Here is a 16,349-nt window from a genome sequence, read left to right on the forward strand (position 1 = left end):
CGGCCATTTTGGATTCAGTGTAAAAGTGGTTCCTAGCATGCCAGCCAATCAAATGACATATCACTAGAAAGCCCAGGATGTCCTCTGCACAGTACAACAGGACTTGACAGAGTAGCTCAAAAAATTCAAAGAAAATTCATGAAAACACAAGGTCCACTACAGAGGACATAAGTCAATGGGCGGGGTCTCAAGAGGATATACACATACACACACACACACACACACACACACACACACACACACACACACACACACACACACACACACACACACACATTTCAGCATTCGAATAATTAGAATCATCTGCAAAGTTTTAATTCATTTACATGGTTATGACTACTAAAAATAAAAAGTTAGCAAAGAGAAAATATTGTGCAACATTTGAGACACACTGCAGACGTTATCTAATGGTTCCGTCATACCGTTTGTTGCTGCTGTACGGAATGCATTGACATTTATCCTCATCCCATCGCTGAAGATTAACCTGTCTGAGGATGAATAGCTTTTATTGCTAACTGTGTCAGGGGTTAGAAGGAACACTCTCTATGGCTCTGGGTATTCTATAGTCTTTGGTGCTAACAGGTCTAAGAACACAAAAGCTCAAGATGACTAATGGAATTATTATATCTGTACTCATATGCTTAAAAAAGATACACACCTGTCACCAATTGGGTGACATTTTTTGGAAATATGCTAATATGCAATGCTAACACCAGTCTTACACCTTTTTATACTGTTAAGAAGTCAGTGAATACAGAAGAGAAGTTGGATTTAAGTACTAAAATGGAATATAACATGAGAAAATGTCATGGAAATAATTGAGAATTATGTGAATGTCAAAAGTTTACATACCTGTTGCAGAATCTGCAAAAAGTTAATTATTTGACCAAAATAAGATCACATGAATAAGATATTTCTCATAAAAGACATTTACATATAGTCCACAAGAGAAAATAATAGTTGAATTTATAAAAATGACCCCGTTCAAAAGTTTACACCCCCTTAAATCTTAATACTGTGTTGTTACCTGAATGATCCACAGCTGTTTTTTGTTGTTGTTGTTGTTGTTGTTGTTTGTTTACTGATAGTTGTTCATGAGACCCTTGTTTGTCCTGAACAGTTAAACTGCCTGCTGTCCTTCAGAAAAATCCTTCAGGTCCCACAAATTCATTGTTTTTTCAGCACCCTTTCCTTAAGATCGATCTTTTCACTTGAGATTTCATCTTTTCATTCTGTGCAAAAGTTTTTAATTCATTAGGGTTTATCTTTACATTTACATTAAGACATTTAGAAGACGCTTCTATCCAAAGCGACTTACAAAAGAGGACAATGGAAATTGGATGGAAATCCTTCTGAAGCATCAGTGAGCGTTTGAGCCTTCTGTAATAGTCACATACGAGTCCCTCAATTGTCCTCAGTGTGAAAAGATGCATCTCAAAATCATACAGTCATTGTTGGAAATGCTTCAAATACACATAATGCTTAAAAAGCAAAGAATTTGTGAGACCTAAAGCATTTTTTTTCTAAAGAACAGTACTTATTTAATTATTAAAAATACATATTCTTATTGTTCTCGAAAACCTCTGGTCATTATTTTCTCACTCTCTCGTTAAATTTCCTCTCTGTATGGACAACACTGGAGTTCATTGACTTTCAATGAATGAATAAAAACACTGAGACAAAATCTTCGGTTCTGTTACGCACAAGTCATTTAGTATTTTCTAAATTTGTAATAATGATAATAAAAACAATTATTCAAGTACTTCACACTCCTGAAAAGTAAACAAGAGCAGGTTCAGATTTAGTTGGTAATTATTGATGAAATCAGCCATCAGTGTGTGAACGGGACCACAGGATAATAAACACAATCTACACTACCAGTCAAAAGTTTTTGAACAGCAACATTTTTAATGTTTTTTAAAGAAGACTCTTCTGCTCAGCAATCCTGCATTTATTTGATCCAAAGTACAGCAGAAACAGTAAAATTTTGAAATATTTTTACTATTTAAAATAACTGCTTTCCATTTGATTATACATTAAAATGTAATTTATTCCTGAGATCAAACCTGAATATTTAAAGTCACATGATCCTTCAGAAATCATTCTAATAATCTGATTTGCTGCTGAAAAAACATGTAGTATTATTAGTATTATGTTAAAAACAACCGAGTAGAATTTTTTCAGGTTTCTTTGATGAATAGAAAGTTCAGAAGAACAGCAGAAAAGACTTCTTTAAAAAAAAAACTTTTGACTGGTAGTGTATATGAAAAGAAAATGACAACAAGCACAATTCCTTTGCATAAGGCAGATTTAATAAAAAAGGAAAATGGCAATACTTACATTTCTCACACGGTTAATTTAGTGATACAGTACACGAGATTACAATGTAAATTCCCTTTTTGCATTATGGTATACATTTTCACCATTTTTAAATCAACATTGTCATCATTAACATTCCCAAGTTTGCCTTCTCCATTCTCAAAATGCAATATTTCAGTTTCAAACAAGCAGTTCAGACACGACAGCCAGAGCACTGTGCAAAACAGACCGATCAACGACAAAAAAAAAAACGTAGAAAAGCCCTATTATATCTACAGTACGTCAGTGTGTTCGAATGAGCCCGTGTTTTCTTCCTTCGCTACAAAAGTACATTCAGTTCACACGAACGTGGACGGAAACGTCAGTACGGTCTAGAAGGGAAGCCATGCTGCTTTACTCTCAATCACTGCAACGATGTAAAATCATGTTGAAGAAAGACTCAATCGGAAAACCTAGCATAAATGATGTAGAAATGAGCATAGCAGCATGACCTGAGAGTCACTGAGCCTCACCAACATGAAATAGTTCCTAAAACATTCAAGAATGATTTTACACATAATTAATCTTACACTAAACCCTCTTGAATTAATATCCATGGATGTTTCTGAAGGTGCATGAGTTGGTCCACATCAGTAGTGCAAGATAACAAAACAAAACACAAGCTTGTGGGTTTTGCTCTGTGACAGAATCACTCAAGCGGATATTTAGTGTATCCAAAGACACATTCAGTTTGATGCCAATGTACAAAAAACAAAACAAAAAGTGCACTGTACGTCCTCTAGTGGTCATCTGCGAAATTGCACACTTCAAAAAAATCCTCCATAGTCACAATCCGGAGGAGGAATGCCGCACTTGCCGAAAAGTGGAAATGTGACAGGGGGAACAGCATTAAAATATCTGTGGTCTCGATTTTTTAGCAGCGGGAAAAAAATTAAAAGTGACTTATTTGGACAGACATACGAAAACGTAGTATTTGGAATGATTTACTTTTTTTTTTTTTCAAGATAAATTGATATAGCTGACTTTAAATGCCTACCTAGATAAGGGGAATAAATCTATTGTATAAATTCTATAAATGACCTAAAGCTATTCTATAAACGTTTTACATTTATATTCAGTAACATCTCTTGAAATCTGATATTTGACAACATTGCAAATCCCACAAAGCAGATTTAATATCATATTTTGGACGTCGCATATTCTGATATTTCTGGCCTTTTTGCATATTCTTAAGCGTTGAGACCACAGTAGAAAACAGGTGAGCGGAACCAAATGAAAAAAAGACTTTTATAAATAACACAGCACTCATACACAAGTGCACACACTCGCTTACAGATGATGAACAAACGTCCTTTCTAAAGTCAAAAGACTGTTTCCGACGATGTGACGAACCTCCCGTTGAAACTCAAACTGTTTGCAGACGCACACACAGACTATATAAACCCTCTACTGGGGGGGCCGGTCTCTGTGCGACACAGTGTGTGTGTTACGTACGTATGATCATGTCAGAGATGTGTATGTGAAGAGAGAGAGACACCTGAGCAATGTCCAGTGGTCTGACGGAGAGTCAGTCGGCCCAGGCTGTACCTCCTACTCATCAGGTGAAGGTTAGATCGAGGAGCTCCGCCCCTTTAGTGCTTGAGAGCGTGTCATTTCCTGCAGGCCTCGGCGCAGTGTTGGAACTGGGCGAAGCCGAGGAACACCTGCTCCAGAGAGATCTGGCTGACGCAGTAGTCCTCGATGCTGTACTTCTCTTTGGCTGTTTCTAGAACACCAAACACCTGAGACGAAAAGACAGAAATGTGTTAGTGCTGAATGATTGTAATTGTTAGAATGGTCATGGATCAGAGATCTCCATGTAAAACTGATCGTGCAGACCAAACCGTAAGTCGTAGAGACTTGAGACTTGGAGGGATGGTAGTACTCACACCACCTACAACATGACCAAGGCTCGCCTCAATTGGCCTGACGAAGACACTCATAACTCAGATTCGATCATGGGCGAAATTTTCGGGTATTTCACATTTTTTGAAAAAACTACTATTGCAAACTAGTCCTAGTTTTTCGCCCAATCAGAACCAACCAATGCAGAAAGGATCTCTGGAGAGTGAATATCAATAATTATAAAAAAAAAAAAAAAAAGTTGAACTTTCGACTCACCATCGCAAAGGGATCCCAAAACGATTGAAAGGGGCAGGGACTCTTTTAGTAAAATGCCTATAACTCCTGAAAGGCCTGAGATATCATCGCTAAACTCAGACCATTTATATAAGAGCTCAATCTGAGATCACAGGAAAAAAATTGCAGAGCTTGCCCACTTGGTGGCACTATAAGAGGGGGGAAAAACGCAACCATTTGTTCTATCAACATGAAAATCTATGTGCATGGTCTTGGTCCAAAGTGCCACAAGCGTCTACAATGACATTTTCGTATCCCAAAAACAAGTTTGAGCCGATCGGAACGAAACTCGAGAGATATTTGAAAGAAATCAGCCACTGGGGGGTGTTATTTTAGTTTTTTTTAAGGGCGTAAACGATTGTACGTCATGTGGTCTTTCGCACAAATGCACGATATTCGTATCACACGACAGAACTCCTGATACCGGACAACTTTGCCTCTAGAACTACTGCTGTCAATCAAATAATTCGTTAAATGGTTGAGATTATGTAAAAAAAAAAAATAAATAAATACTTCTGCGAACTAGTCTTAACACTGCAGGACAATTATTTTGACTCTCTAGGCCAATAATTATCAAAAAAGGTTGAAATTTACTCTTTTGGCATTTTTGCGTGCTCTTAATAGAATTTCGTCACACGTTATTCATGAACGGTTTGATTAATCAACTTGAATTCCGTAACTTTTAGCCAGAATGGTCTGAAGATGATCTGAGTCAATTCTGAAGAAAATCTGACAAACCATCGAGGACGATTTCTAGAAAGCAGGTTTTTCAAACCATTAAAAATAGCGAAAAAACTAAACCTTACGACTTTTACGTTTTGGTGTTCATTCCACTCAGCATGAGCCAAGGATGCGAGTATGCATGTGTTTTCAGACATACCTGTGCCCAGGTGAGAGTTTTGTCAGTCAGGTGATAGTGGACCATCCCCTGGTGTTCATCCTTTAGTAAACTTCCTGTAAGAGCCATCGGATTAAAGGTTATAAAACCCATCAAACTGTCCAGTGGAAATACAAAGCTGTGCATTTAAATACCTGGGAAGGTGCTTTCAATGAAGTCTTTGAAGAGCTGAAGGTCCATCTCCTCCAACTCCGTTTCCACATGGACCTTCGCCAGCAGCGTGTATCCGCTCCCAAACTTGCTCTTTAGGTGCTGCGGGCTGCCCAGGCATTTAAACTGGCCATTCACCATGACAGCCAGCCGGGTGCACAGCGCCTCACACTCCTCCATACTGGAGAGAGAGAAAGAAATATAGTTTGATCTGATACAACATTTCAGATTTATTTCTGAATTAGTGAGGTGATGTGTGGCTTACCTGTGTGAGGTTATGATGATGGCTTTGCCTGACTCTCTCGTGCGTGTAATTGCATCCCACAGCAGCCGTCTGGCCACGGGGTCCATGCCAGTGGACGGCTCATCCAGAAAGATCACGGGTGGCCCACCAATTAGAGCCATGCCTGCACTCAGCTTCCTCTTATTGCCGCCACTGTGTAGGACCCAATAGACAACTTAATATACACCGTAACAGCATATAACAAACCAGTTAGCTTCTGACATTCACAGTTTTCCTGTTGCATCTGTTTCCTTACACTTCAATAAACTAGTGCATCGTATTCACACATGCATTTATTTAAACATCAATCAATTATATCTAACATTCCAAACATGATATTAAACCATCATCTAACCACCAAACCTAATCATCCTCATATCTAACCATTATCTATATATACTTAAAATCTATCCAGCCATCATTTACAATCATGTATCATATCTACCTATCCATTCATCATATTTTACCATAACATCACATTTAACCATCCATCTACAGTACAACATTTAACCATCAAATCTCTTCATCTAACATCCATCCATCATATCTAACCTCCCATCATTCATATCTAACTATCCACAAATCATATCTAACACCCGCAACTCACACCATCCACAAATCATATCTAACCACTCATGGATCATATCTAACTATCCACAAATCATATCTAACCACTCATGGATCATATCTAACTATCTACAAATCATATCTAGCCATCCGAGAATCATATATAACCACTCATGAATCATATATAGCCACCCATGAATCACATCTAACCATCCATGGATCATATCAACAAATCATATCTAACCACTCAAAAATCATATCTAACCATCCACAAATCATATCTAAACATTCATGAATCATATCGAACCCTCCCTGAATCATATCTAAGCACCCACAAATCATATCTAACTATCCACAAATCATATCTAACTATCCACAAATCATATGTAACCACCCATGAATCATATCTAACTATCCACAAATTATACCAAACAATCCACAAATCATATCTAACCATCCAAGAATCATATATAACCGTCCATGGATCATATCAAACTACTCACAAATAATATCTAAGCCCTCATGAATCATATCAAACTATCCACAAATCATATCTAAGCACTCATGAATCATATCAAACTATCCACAAATCATATCTAAGCACTCATGAATCATATCAAACTATCCACAAATCATATCTAAGCACTCATGAATCATATCAAACTACTCACAAATCATATCTAAGCACTCATGAATCATATCAAACTATCCACAAATCATATCTAAGCACTCATGAATCATATCAAACTATCCACAAATCATATCTAAGCACTCATGAATCATATCAAACTACTCACAAATCATATCTAAGCACTCATGAATCATATCAAACTATCCACAAATCATATCTAAGCACTCATGAATCATATCAAACTACTCACAAATCATATCTAAGCACTCATGAATCATATCAAACTATCCACAAATCATATCTAAGCACTCATGAATCATATCAAACTATCCACAAATCATATCTAAGCACTCATGAATCATATCAAACTACTCACAAATCATATCTAAGCACTCATGAATCATATCAAACTATCCACAAATCATATCTAAGCACTCATGAATCATATCAAACTACTCACAAATCATATCTAAGCACTCATGAATCTATCAAACTATCCACAAATCATATCTAAGCACTCATGAATCATATCAAACTATCCACAAATCATATCTAAGCACTCATGAATCATATCAAACTATCCACAAATCATATCTAAGCACTCATGAATCATATCAAACTATCCACAAATCATATCTAAGCACTCATGAATCATATCAAACTACTCACAAATCATATCTAAGCACTCATGAATCATATCAAACTATCCACAAATCATATCTAACCACCCACGAATCATATCAAACTACTCACAAATCATATCTAAGCACTCATGAATCATATCAAACTACTCACAAATCATATCTAAGCCCTCATGAATCATATCAAACTATCCACAAATCATATCTAAGCACTCATGAATCATATCAAACTATCCACAAATCATATCTAAGCACTCATGAATCATATCAAACTACTCACAAATCATATCTAAGCACTCATGAATCATATCAAACTATCCACAAATCATATCTAACCACCCACGAATCATATCAAACTACTCACAAATCATATCTAAGCACTCATGAATCATATCAAACTACTCACAAATCATATCTAAGCCCTCATGAATCATATCAAACTATCCACAAATCATATCTAAGCCCTCATGAATCATATCAAACTATCCACAAATCATATATCACACCACATATCACACCCATGAATCAAACTCATGAATCATATCAAACTACTCACAAATCATATCTAACCTCCCATGAATCTTATCAAACTACTCACAAATCATATCTAAGCACTCATGAATCATATCAAACTATCCACAAATCATATCTAACCACCCACGAATCATATCAAACTACTCACAAATCATATCTAAGCACTCATGAATCATATCAAACTACTCACAAATCATATCTAACCTCCCATGAATCATATCAAACTATCCACAAATCATATCTAACCACCCACGAATCATATCAAACTACTCACAAATCATATCTAAGCACTCATGAATCATATCAAACTACTCACAAATCATATCTAACCTCCCATGAATCATATCAAACTACTCACAAATCATATCTAAGCACTCATGAATCATATCAAACTACTCACAAATCATATCTAAGCACTCATGAATCATATCAAACTACTCACAAATCATATCTAAGCACTCATGAATCATATCAAACTATCCACAAATCATATCTAACCACCCACGAATCATATCAAACTACTCACAAATCATATCTAAGCACTCATGAATCATATCAAACTACTCACAAATCATATCTAAGCCCTCATGAATCATATCAAACTATCCACAAATCATATCTAAGCCCTCATGAATCATATCAAACTATCCACAAATCATATATCACACCACATATCACACCCATGAATCAAACTCATGAATCATATCAAACTACTCACAAATCATATCTAACCTCCCATGAATCTTATCAAACTACTCACAAATCATATCTAAGCACTCATGAATCATATCAAACTATCCACAAATCATATCTAACCACCCACGAATCATATCAAACTACTCACAAATCATATCTAAGCACTCATGAATCATATCAAACTACTCACAAATCATATCTAACCTCCCATGAATCATATCAAACTATCCACAAATCATATCTAACCACCCACGAATCATATCAAACTACTCACAAATCATATCTAAGCACTCATGAATCATATCAAACTACTCACAAATCATATCTAACCTCCCATGAATCATATCAAACTACTCACAAATCATATCTAAGCACTCATGAATCATATCAAACTACTCACAAATCATATCTAAGCACTCATGAATCATATCAAACTACTCACAAATCATATCTAAGCACTCATGAATCATATCAAACTACTCACAAATCATATCTAAGCACTCATGAATCATATCAAACTACTCACAAATCATATCTAAGCACTCATGAATCATATCAAACTACTCACAAATCATATCTAACCTCCCATGAATCATATCAAACTACTCACAAATCATATCTAAGCACTCATGAATCATATCAAACTACTCACAAATCATATCTAAGCACTCATGAATCATATCAAACTATCCACAAATCATATCTAACCACCCACGAATCATATCAAACTACTCACAAATCATATCTAAGCACTCATGAATCATATCAAACTACTCACAAATCATATCTAACCTCCCATGAATCATATCAAACTATCCACAAATCATATCTAACCACCCACGAATCATATCAAACTACTCACAAATCATATCTAAGCACTCATGAATCATATCAAACTACTCACAAATCATATCTAACCTCCCATGAATCATATCAAACTACTCACAAATCATATCTAAGCACTCATGAATCATATCAAACTACTCACAAATCATATCTAAGCACTCATGAATCATATCAAACTACTCACAAATCATATCTAAGCACTCATGAATCATATCAAACTACTCACAAATCATATCTAAGCACTCATGAATTGTTACGATTTAAATGATAATTCTAGGGTGCAGAATGTAACATTTAGATATTTAGGTGAAATGAAGATGGCAAGAAACCAAACCTAAATCGAAAAATATAATATGATATATCATATCAAACTACTCACAAATCATATCTAACCACCCACAAATCATATCAAACTATCCACAAATCATATCTAACCACCCACAAATCATATCAAACTATCCACAAATCATATCTAAGCCCTCATGAATCATATCAAACTATCCACAAATCATATCTAACCTCCCTTGAATCATATCAAACTACTCACAAATCATATCTAAGCACTCATGAATCATATCAAACTACTCACAAATCATATCTAACCTCCCATGAATCATATCAAACTACTCACAAATCATATCTAAGCACTCATGAATCATATCAAACTACTCACAAATCATATCTAACCTCCCATGAATCATATCAAACTACTCACAAATCATATCTAAGCACTCATGAATCATATCAAACTACTCACAAATCATATCTAAGCACTCATGAATCATACCAAACTACTCACAAATCATATCTAAGCACTCATGAATCATATCAAACTACTCACAAATCATATCTAACCACCCACAAATCATATCAAACTATCCACAAATCATATCTAACCACCCACAAATCATATCAAACTATCCACAAATCATATATCACACCACATATCACACCCATGAATCAAACTCATGAATCATATCAAACTACTCACAAATCATATCTAACCTCCCATGAATCATATCAAACTACTCACAAATCATATCTAACCACCCACAAATCATATCAAACTATCCACAAATCATATCTAAGCCCTCATGAATCATATCAAACTATCCACAAATCATATATCACACCACATATCACACCCATGAATCAAACTCATGAATCATATCAAACTACTCACAAATCATATCTAACCTCCCATGAATCATATCAAACTACTCACAAATCATATCTAAGCACTCATGAATCTTATCAAACTACTCACAAATCATACCTAAGCACTCATGAATCATATCAAACTACTCACAAATCATATCTAAGCACTCATGAATCATATCAAACTACTCAAATCATATCTAAGCACTCATGAATCAGATCAAACTACTCACAAATCATATCTAACCTCCCATGAATCATATCAAACTACTCACAAATCATATCTAACCACCCACAAATCATATCAAACTATCCACAAATCATATCTAACCACCCACAAATCATATCAAACTATCCACAAATCATATATCACACCACATATCACACCCATGAATCAAACTCATGAATCATATCAAACTACTCACAAATCATATCTAACCTCCCATGAATCATATCAAACTACTCACAAATCATATCTAAGCACTCATGAATCATATCAAACTACTCACAAATCATATCTAACCACCCACAAATCATATCAAACTATCCACAAATCATATCTAAGCCCTCATGAATCATATCAAACTATCCACAAATCATATATCACACCACATATCACACCCATGAATCAAACTCATGAATCATATCAAACTACTCACAAATCATATCTAACCTCCCATGAATCATATCAAACTACTCACAAATCATATCTAAGCACTCATGAATCTTATCAAACTACTCACAAATCATACCTAAGCACTCATGAATCATATCAAACTACTCACAAATCATATCTAAGCACTCATGAATCATATCAAACTACTCACAAATCATATCTAAGCACTCATGAATCAGATCAAACTACTCACAAATCATATCTAAGCACTCATGAATTGTTACGATTTAAATGATAATTGTAGGGTGCAGAATGTAACATTTAGATAGTGATATTTAGGTGAAATGAAGGTGGCAAGAAACCAAACCTAAATCGAAAAATATAATATGATATATCATATCAAACTACTCACAAATCATATCTAACCACCCACGAATCATATCAAACTATCCACAAATCATATCTAACCACCCACAAATCATATCAAACTATCCACAAATCATATCTAACCACCCACAAATCATATCAAACTATCCACAAATCATATCTAACCACCCACAAATCATATCAAACTACTCACAAATCATATCTAACCACCCACAAATCATATCAAACTATCCACAAATCATATCTAACCACCCACAAATCATATCAAACTACTCACAAATCATATCTAAGCACTCATGAATCATATCAAACTACTCACAAATCATATCTAAGCACTCATGAATCATATCAAACTACTCACAAATCATATCTAAGCACTCATGAATCATATCAAACTACTCACAAATCATATCTAACCACCCACAAATCATATAAAACTATTCACAAATCATATCTAAGCACCCATGAATCATATCTAACTATACACAAATCATATCTCCCAATCCATGAATCATATCTATCATTCACAAATCATCCTTCCCATTCGTCATTTATATCTAACCATCCATATATCTTATTTATCAATCCATTTATCCCATCTAACATCTATATTTCATATCTAATGCTCATATAACCATAACATATAATAGGCCATCATTTCTAACCACCCATCAATCATATTTAACCATCTACAAATCTTATCTAACATCCATGAATTATATCTAACCATCCGTGAATCATATCTAAAAATTAGTCATATCTAACATCCATATATCATATTTTACCAGCCATTTATCTTATCTAACCACCCACGAACCATATATAACCATCCATGAATCATATCTACACATCCATTAAATATTTTACCATCCATTCATCAAATTACTGAACCACCTACAAATCATGTCTAACCACCCAATAAATATCTCTATCCACCCAACCATTTCTAACTCTTATCTATCCATCAAACCTAATCATCTATCATAAATAACCACTCATTTATCATATCTAACATTTATATATCATATTTAACCATCTTTTTATCATATCTGACCATTATCTATCACATATAACGCTTATCTAACCATAAATCCTAATCTTCTATTATTTCTGAACATTCATCAATCATACCTAACCATCCATATAGTATATTTATCAGTCCATTTGTCGCATATAATCATCTATACCAAGTATCATATCTAACCCTCATATAACCATCAAATCTAACCGGCCATCATTTCAAACCACCCAACCTCTGATCATCCATTCATCCATCCACTTTCTCTCAGGTCTCATTTTCATACCTGTAACTGCGGACAAGTTTGTCAGCGTGAGGTTCGAGCAGCAGCGAACGCAGGACGTTTTCTACACAGGCTGTGACATATTTCTCTGGGATGCCCCTCAGTCTGGCATACATGCTCAGGGTTTCCCGCCCCGTCATGTGATCTAGCACCGCGTCAAACTGGGGACAGTAGCCAATTCTTTGCTGCACCTGAAGTCATATTCAATACTGTGTTAAGCCATTCACTTATTCCAAATATCAGTGAAAAAACACTTTAAATGTGTCTTATATCTAAATGTTCATTTCCAGTGTTAAGGAACCGAATCTTTTATTAAAATGCCCAACCTTTTTCACATCCCGGAGGATGCTGTAGCCATCAATAAAGGCATCTCCTGAAGTTATGCTTTCATCTCCAGTCAGCATTTTGAATGTCGTAGTCTTCCCTGCTCCGTTAAATCCCAGTAAACCAAAGCACTCGCCCTTCCCAACCGCCAAAGACAAACGGTCCACCGCTAACAGCGACGGCCAACCTGTGTATACCTAGTGAAACACAACCACAGAAAAAATAGCAAAATAGCAGAAAGCTATAAAAAGCTATAAAATGACTTTGGGCCAAATTATTTCAAGTGATTTAGAGATTTCAACAGATTTTCTGCATGTTTCATACACTTTGGACAATAGATGGCGCCACTCGACTGGTTTTGTACACTCAGGGCTTTGTGGCAATGATAGAGTGGAACATGCATGTCAATACATTAAAGCATTGCAAAACACACTTTCAGCATGTTCTGAAGATGATCTGATGTAATCTTCTAGAAAACTCAACTTCGAAATGCTTTTTCGAAAATTAGCATACTGTAGATTGGAGCTTAACAATCCAATATGAACAGCGTACCTTGCTGAGCTCCTGTAGGATAAGTGGGCTGCCCACCATTGACTCAACCACCGGCTGGCACTCCAAAACCCTCTTCCTCTCCTCTGCAACGTCTCTGTCCTCGGGTTGAAGAGCTTCTTCTGCCAACAGCAAAATCTGACAAAAACACACACCCACAGCTGATTGTTAGCATGCAAATCAATAAAACGCCAGCACCATATCCTGTCTTTTCTTTCTTCTCCCACCTTTTTGCGTCTTCTACAGAGGTTGAGTAGTATGTGGATGCACCGGAGCTCAATGAAAAAGAGCAGGGCGATGAAGACGACACCCTGTACGGACATGGCCACAAGGAAACGACCCACTCCGGGCTCATCCATGGACAAGTAGTTCACTTGATATGTGATGTCTGCAGATGACCAGCAAAAATGACGATGAGAATGACAACAGTCCACATTAAGAGCACCACATAATGCGTATTGTGAAAGTATGGTGACCCATACTCGAAATTGGCCCTCTGCATTTAACCCATCCAAGTGCACACACACACAGCAGAGAGGAGTGAACAAACACACACACACACACACACACACACACTGTGAACACACACCAGAGTGTTCTTCAGCCATTGCTCCAGCGCCCGGGGAGCAACTGGGGGTTCAGTGCCTTGCTCAAGGGCACTTCAGTTATGGTATTGAAGGTGGAAAGAGCGTGTTCATTCACAATTCCCACCTTCAATTCCTGCCGGTGTGGGAATCGAACCGGCAACCTTTTGGGTTACAAGCCCAACTCTCTCACCATTAGGCCACAGCTGCCCCCAGTCATTGCTCATGATTGCACATCTAGCTGCTCCTCAGTGACGTCAGTCATGATAACAATATCAGCGGTGGGGATTGAGATTTCATTTTTGGCAATATTCAGAAGGTTAACCAACTAGCGGTGCTGGTCTTGTAGCTCCATCGAGACAACAAACACAGCAGATGATTTAATCAGCATAGACATGCACAGGCTAACATATTAGAAAGATGAAAATGTATTATCTAGGGCTTCACATTTTCATAAACCAAGTTAAACTCAGCAGGAAAGGACATTTCTTATTTTAAAGATAAGTCCACATCAAATTCACTGCAACTAAATGACAGGAGAAATATAATATTCACAATTTTTCATATCATAAATCACATTTCAATCATTTTTATATCATTTAATATCCATCCATTATATCTAAGCATCTATTTTTCATAGTCATCAATAATCCATCATATGTGACTATCTATCTATATATCATATAACCACTCATCCATCATTTTAACCATCCATTCTTCATATTTACCCATAATCCTCATATCTATCATTTTTATATCCAATCATTCATCCATCATATCTAGCAATCTGTCATATATAGCCATCCATTCCTTATAATTAACCATCAGCCATCATATCTAACAACTATCTATTATATAAGCATTTGTCCATCATATCTATCCATCCATTTTTCATAGTTAAGCATCATACATCATATCGAGCCATCCATCCATTATAGTTAACCATCTATATTATAATTAAGTAACATCCATTCATCATATATATAACATCTATCCATTATATTTAACCATCTATATCACATTTAACTATCTTTCCATCATATATAACCATCTTTACATTATTTCTAACATCCATCATATCTAATCAACAATCCATCAAATGTACCTACAAGCCATCCATCCATTATAGCTAACCATCTGTACTATATTTAACCATCTATGCATCATTTCTAAATATCCATCCATCGTATCTAAACGTCTATACATTATATAATCATCTATATCATATTTAACATCAATACATCATATCTAACATCCATCCATAATATCTAACCATCCATTCTTCATAGTTAACCATCATTTCTATCCATCCATCATATATAACCACCTATCCAATATATCTAACATCTATATCCTATTTAACTATAAATCATATCTAACCATCCGTTCTTCATAGTTAACCATCATATCTAATCAACAATCCATCAAATGTACCTACAAGCCATCCATTCATTATAGCTAACCATCTGTATCATATATAACCATCCATCTATCATATTTAACGCCGATTTCAGTATATCTAACCATCCATTCTTCATAGTTAACAATTGTACCTAACCATCCATCATATATAACCATCTTTCCATTATATCTAACCATCCATCATATCTAACATCTATCCATTATATCTAATCATCCATCATATTTAGCCATCCATACTTCATAGTTAGCCATCATATCTAACCAT

General features: G+C 35.7%; 1 protein-coding gene across 1 annotated transcript in view; it reads right to left on the minus strand.

The window, feature by feature from the left end:
* Positions 1 to 2,290: 2,290 nt before the first annotated feature.
* The window catches only part of abca3b (ATP-binding cassette, sub-family A (ABC1), member 3b), an 89,229-nt gene continuing 75,170 nt past the window's right edge, over positions 2,291 to 16,349 (minus strand). Inside the window, exons 24-31 of the mRNA XM_073836343.1 lie at positions 14,306 to 14,466; positions 14,082 to 14,216; positions 13,532 to 13,726; positions 13,209 to 13,396; positions 5,811 to 5,981; positions 5,530 to 5,726; positions 5,378 to 5,451; positions 2,291 to 4,100 (exon numbers count right to left, since the gene is read on the minus strand). Of these exons, the coding sequence (XP_073692444.1) occupies positions 3,969 to 4,100; positions 5,378 to 5,451; positions 5,530 to 5,726; positions 5,811 to 5,981; positions 13,209 to 13,396; positions 13,532 to 13,726; positions 14,082 to 14,216; positions 14,306 to 14,466 (1,253 nt within the window). The 3' untranslated portion in view covers positions 2,291 to 3,968. The remainder of the gene's footprint in view (positions 4,101 to 5,377; positions 5,452 to 5,529; positions 5,727 to 5,810; positions 5,982 to 13,208; positions 13,397 to 13,531; positions 13,727 to 14,081; positions 14,217 to 14,305; positions 14,467 to 16,349) is intronic.

Source organism: Garra rufa, chromosome 1 (genome assembly GCF_049309525.1).
Source record: "Garra rufa chromosome 1, GarRuf1.0, whole genome shotgun sequence".
In the NCBI taxonomy this organism is placed as follows: domain Eukaryota; kingdom Metazoa; phylum Chordata; class Actinopteri; order Cypriniformes; family Cyprinidae; genus Garra; species Garra rufa.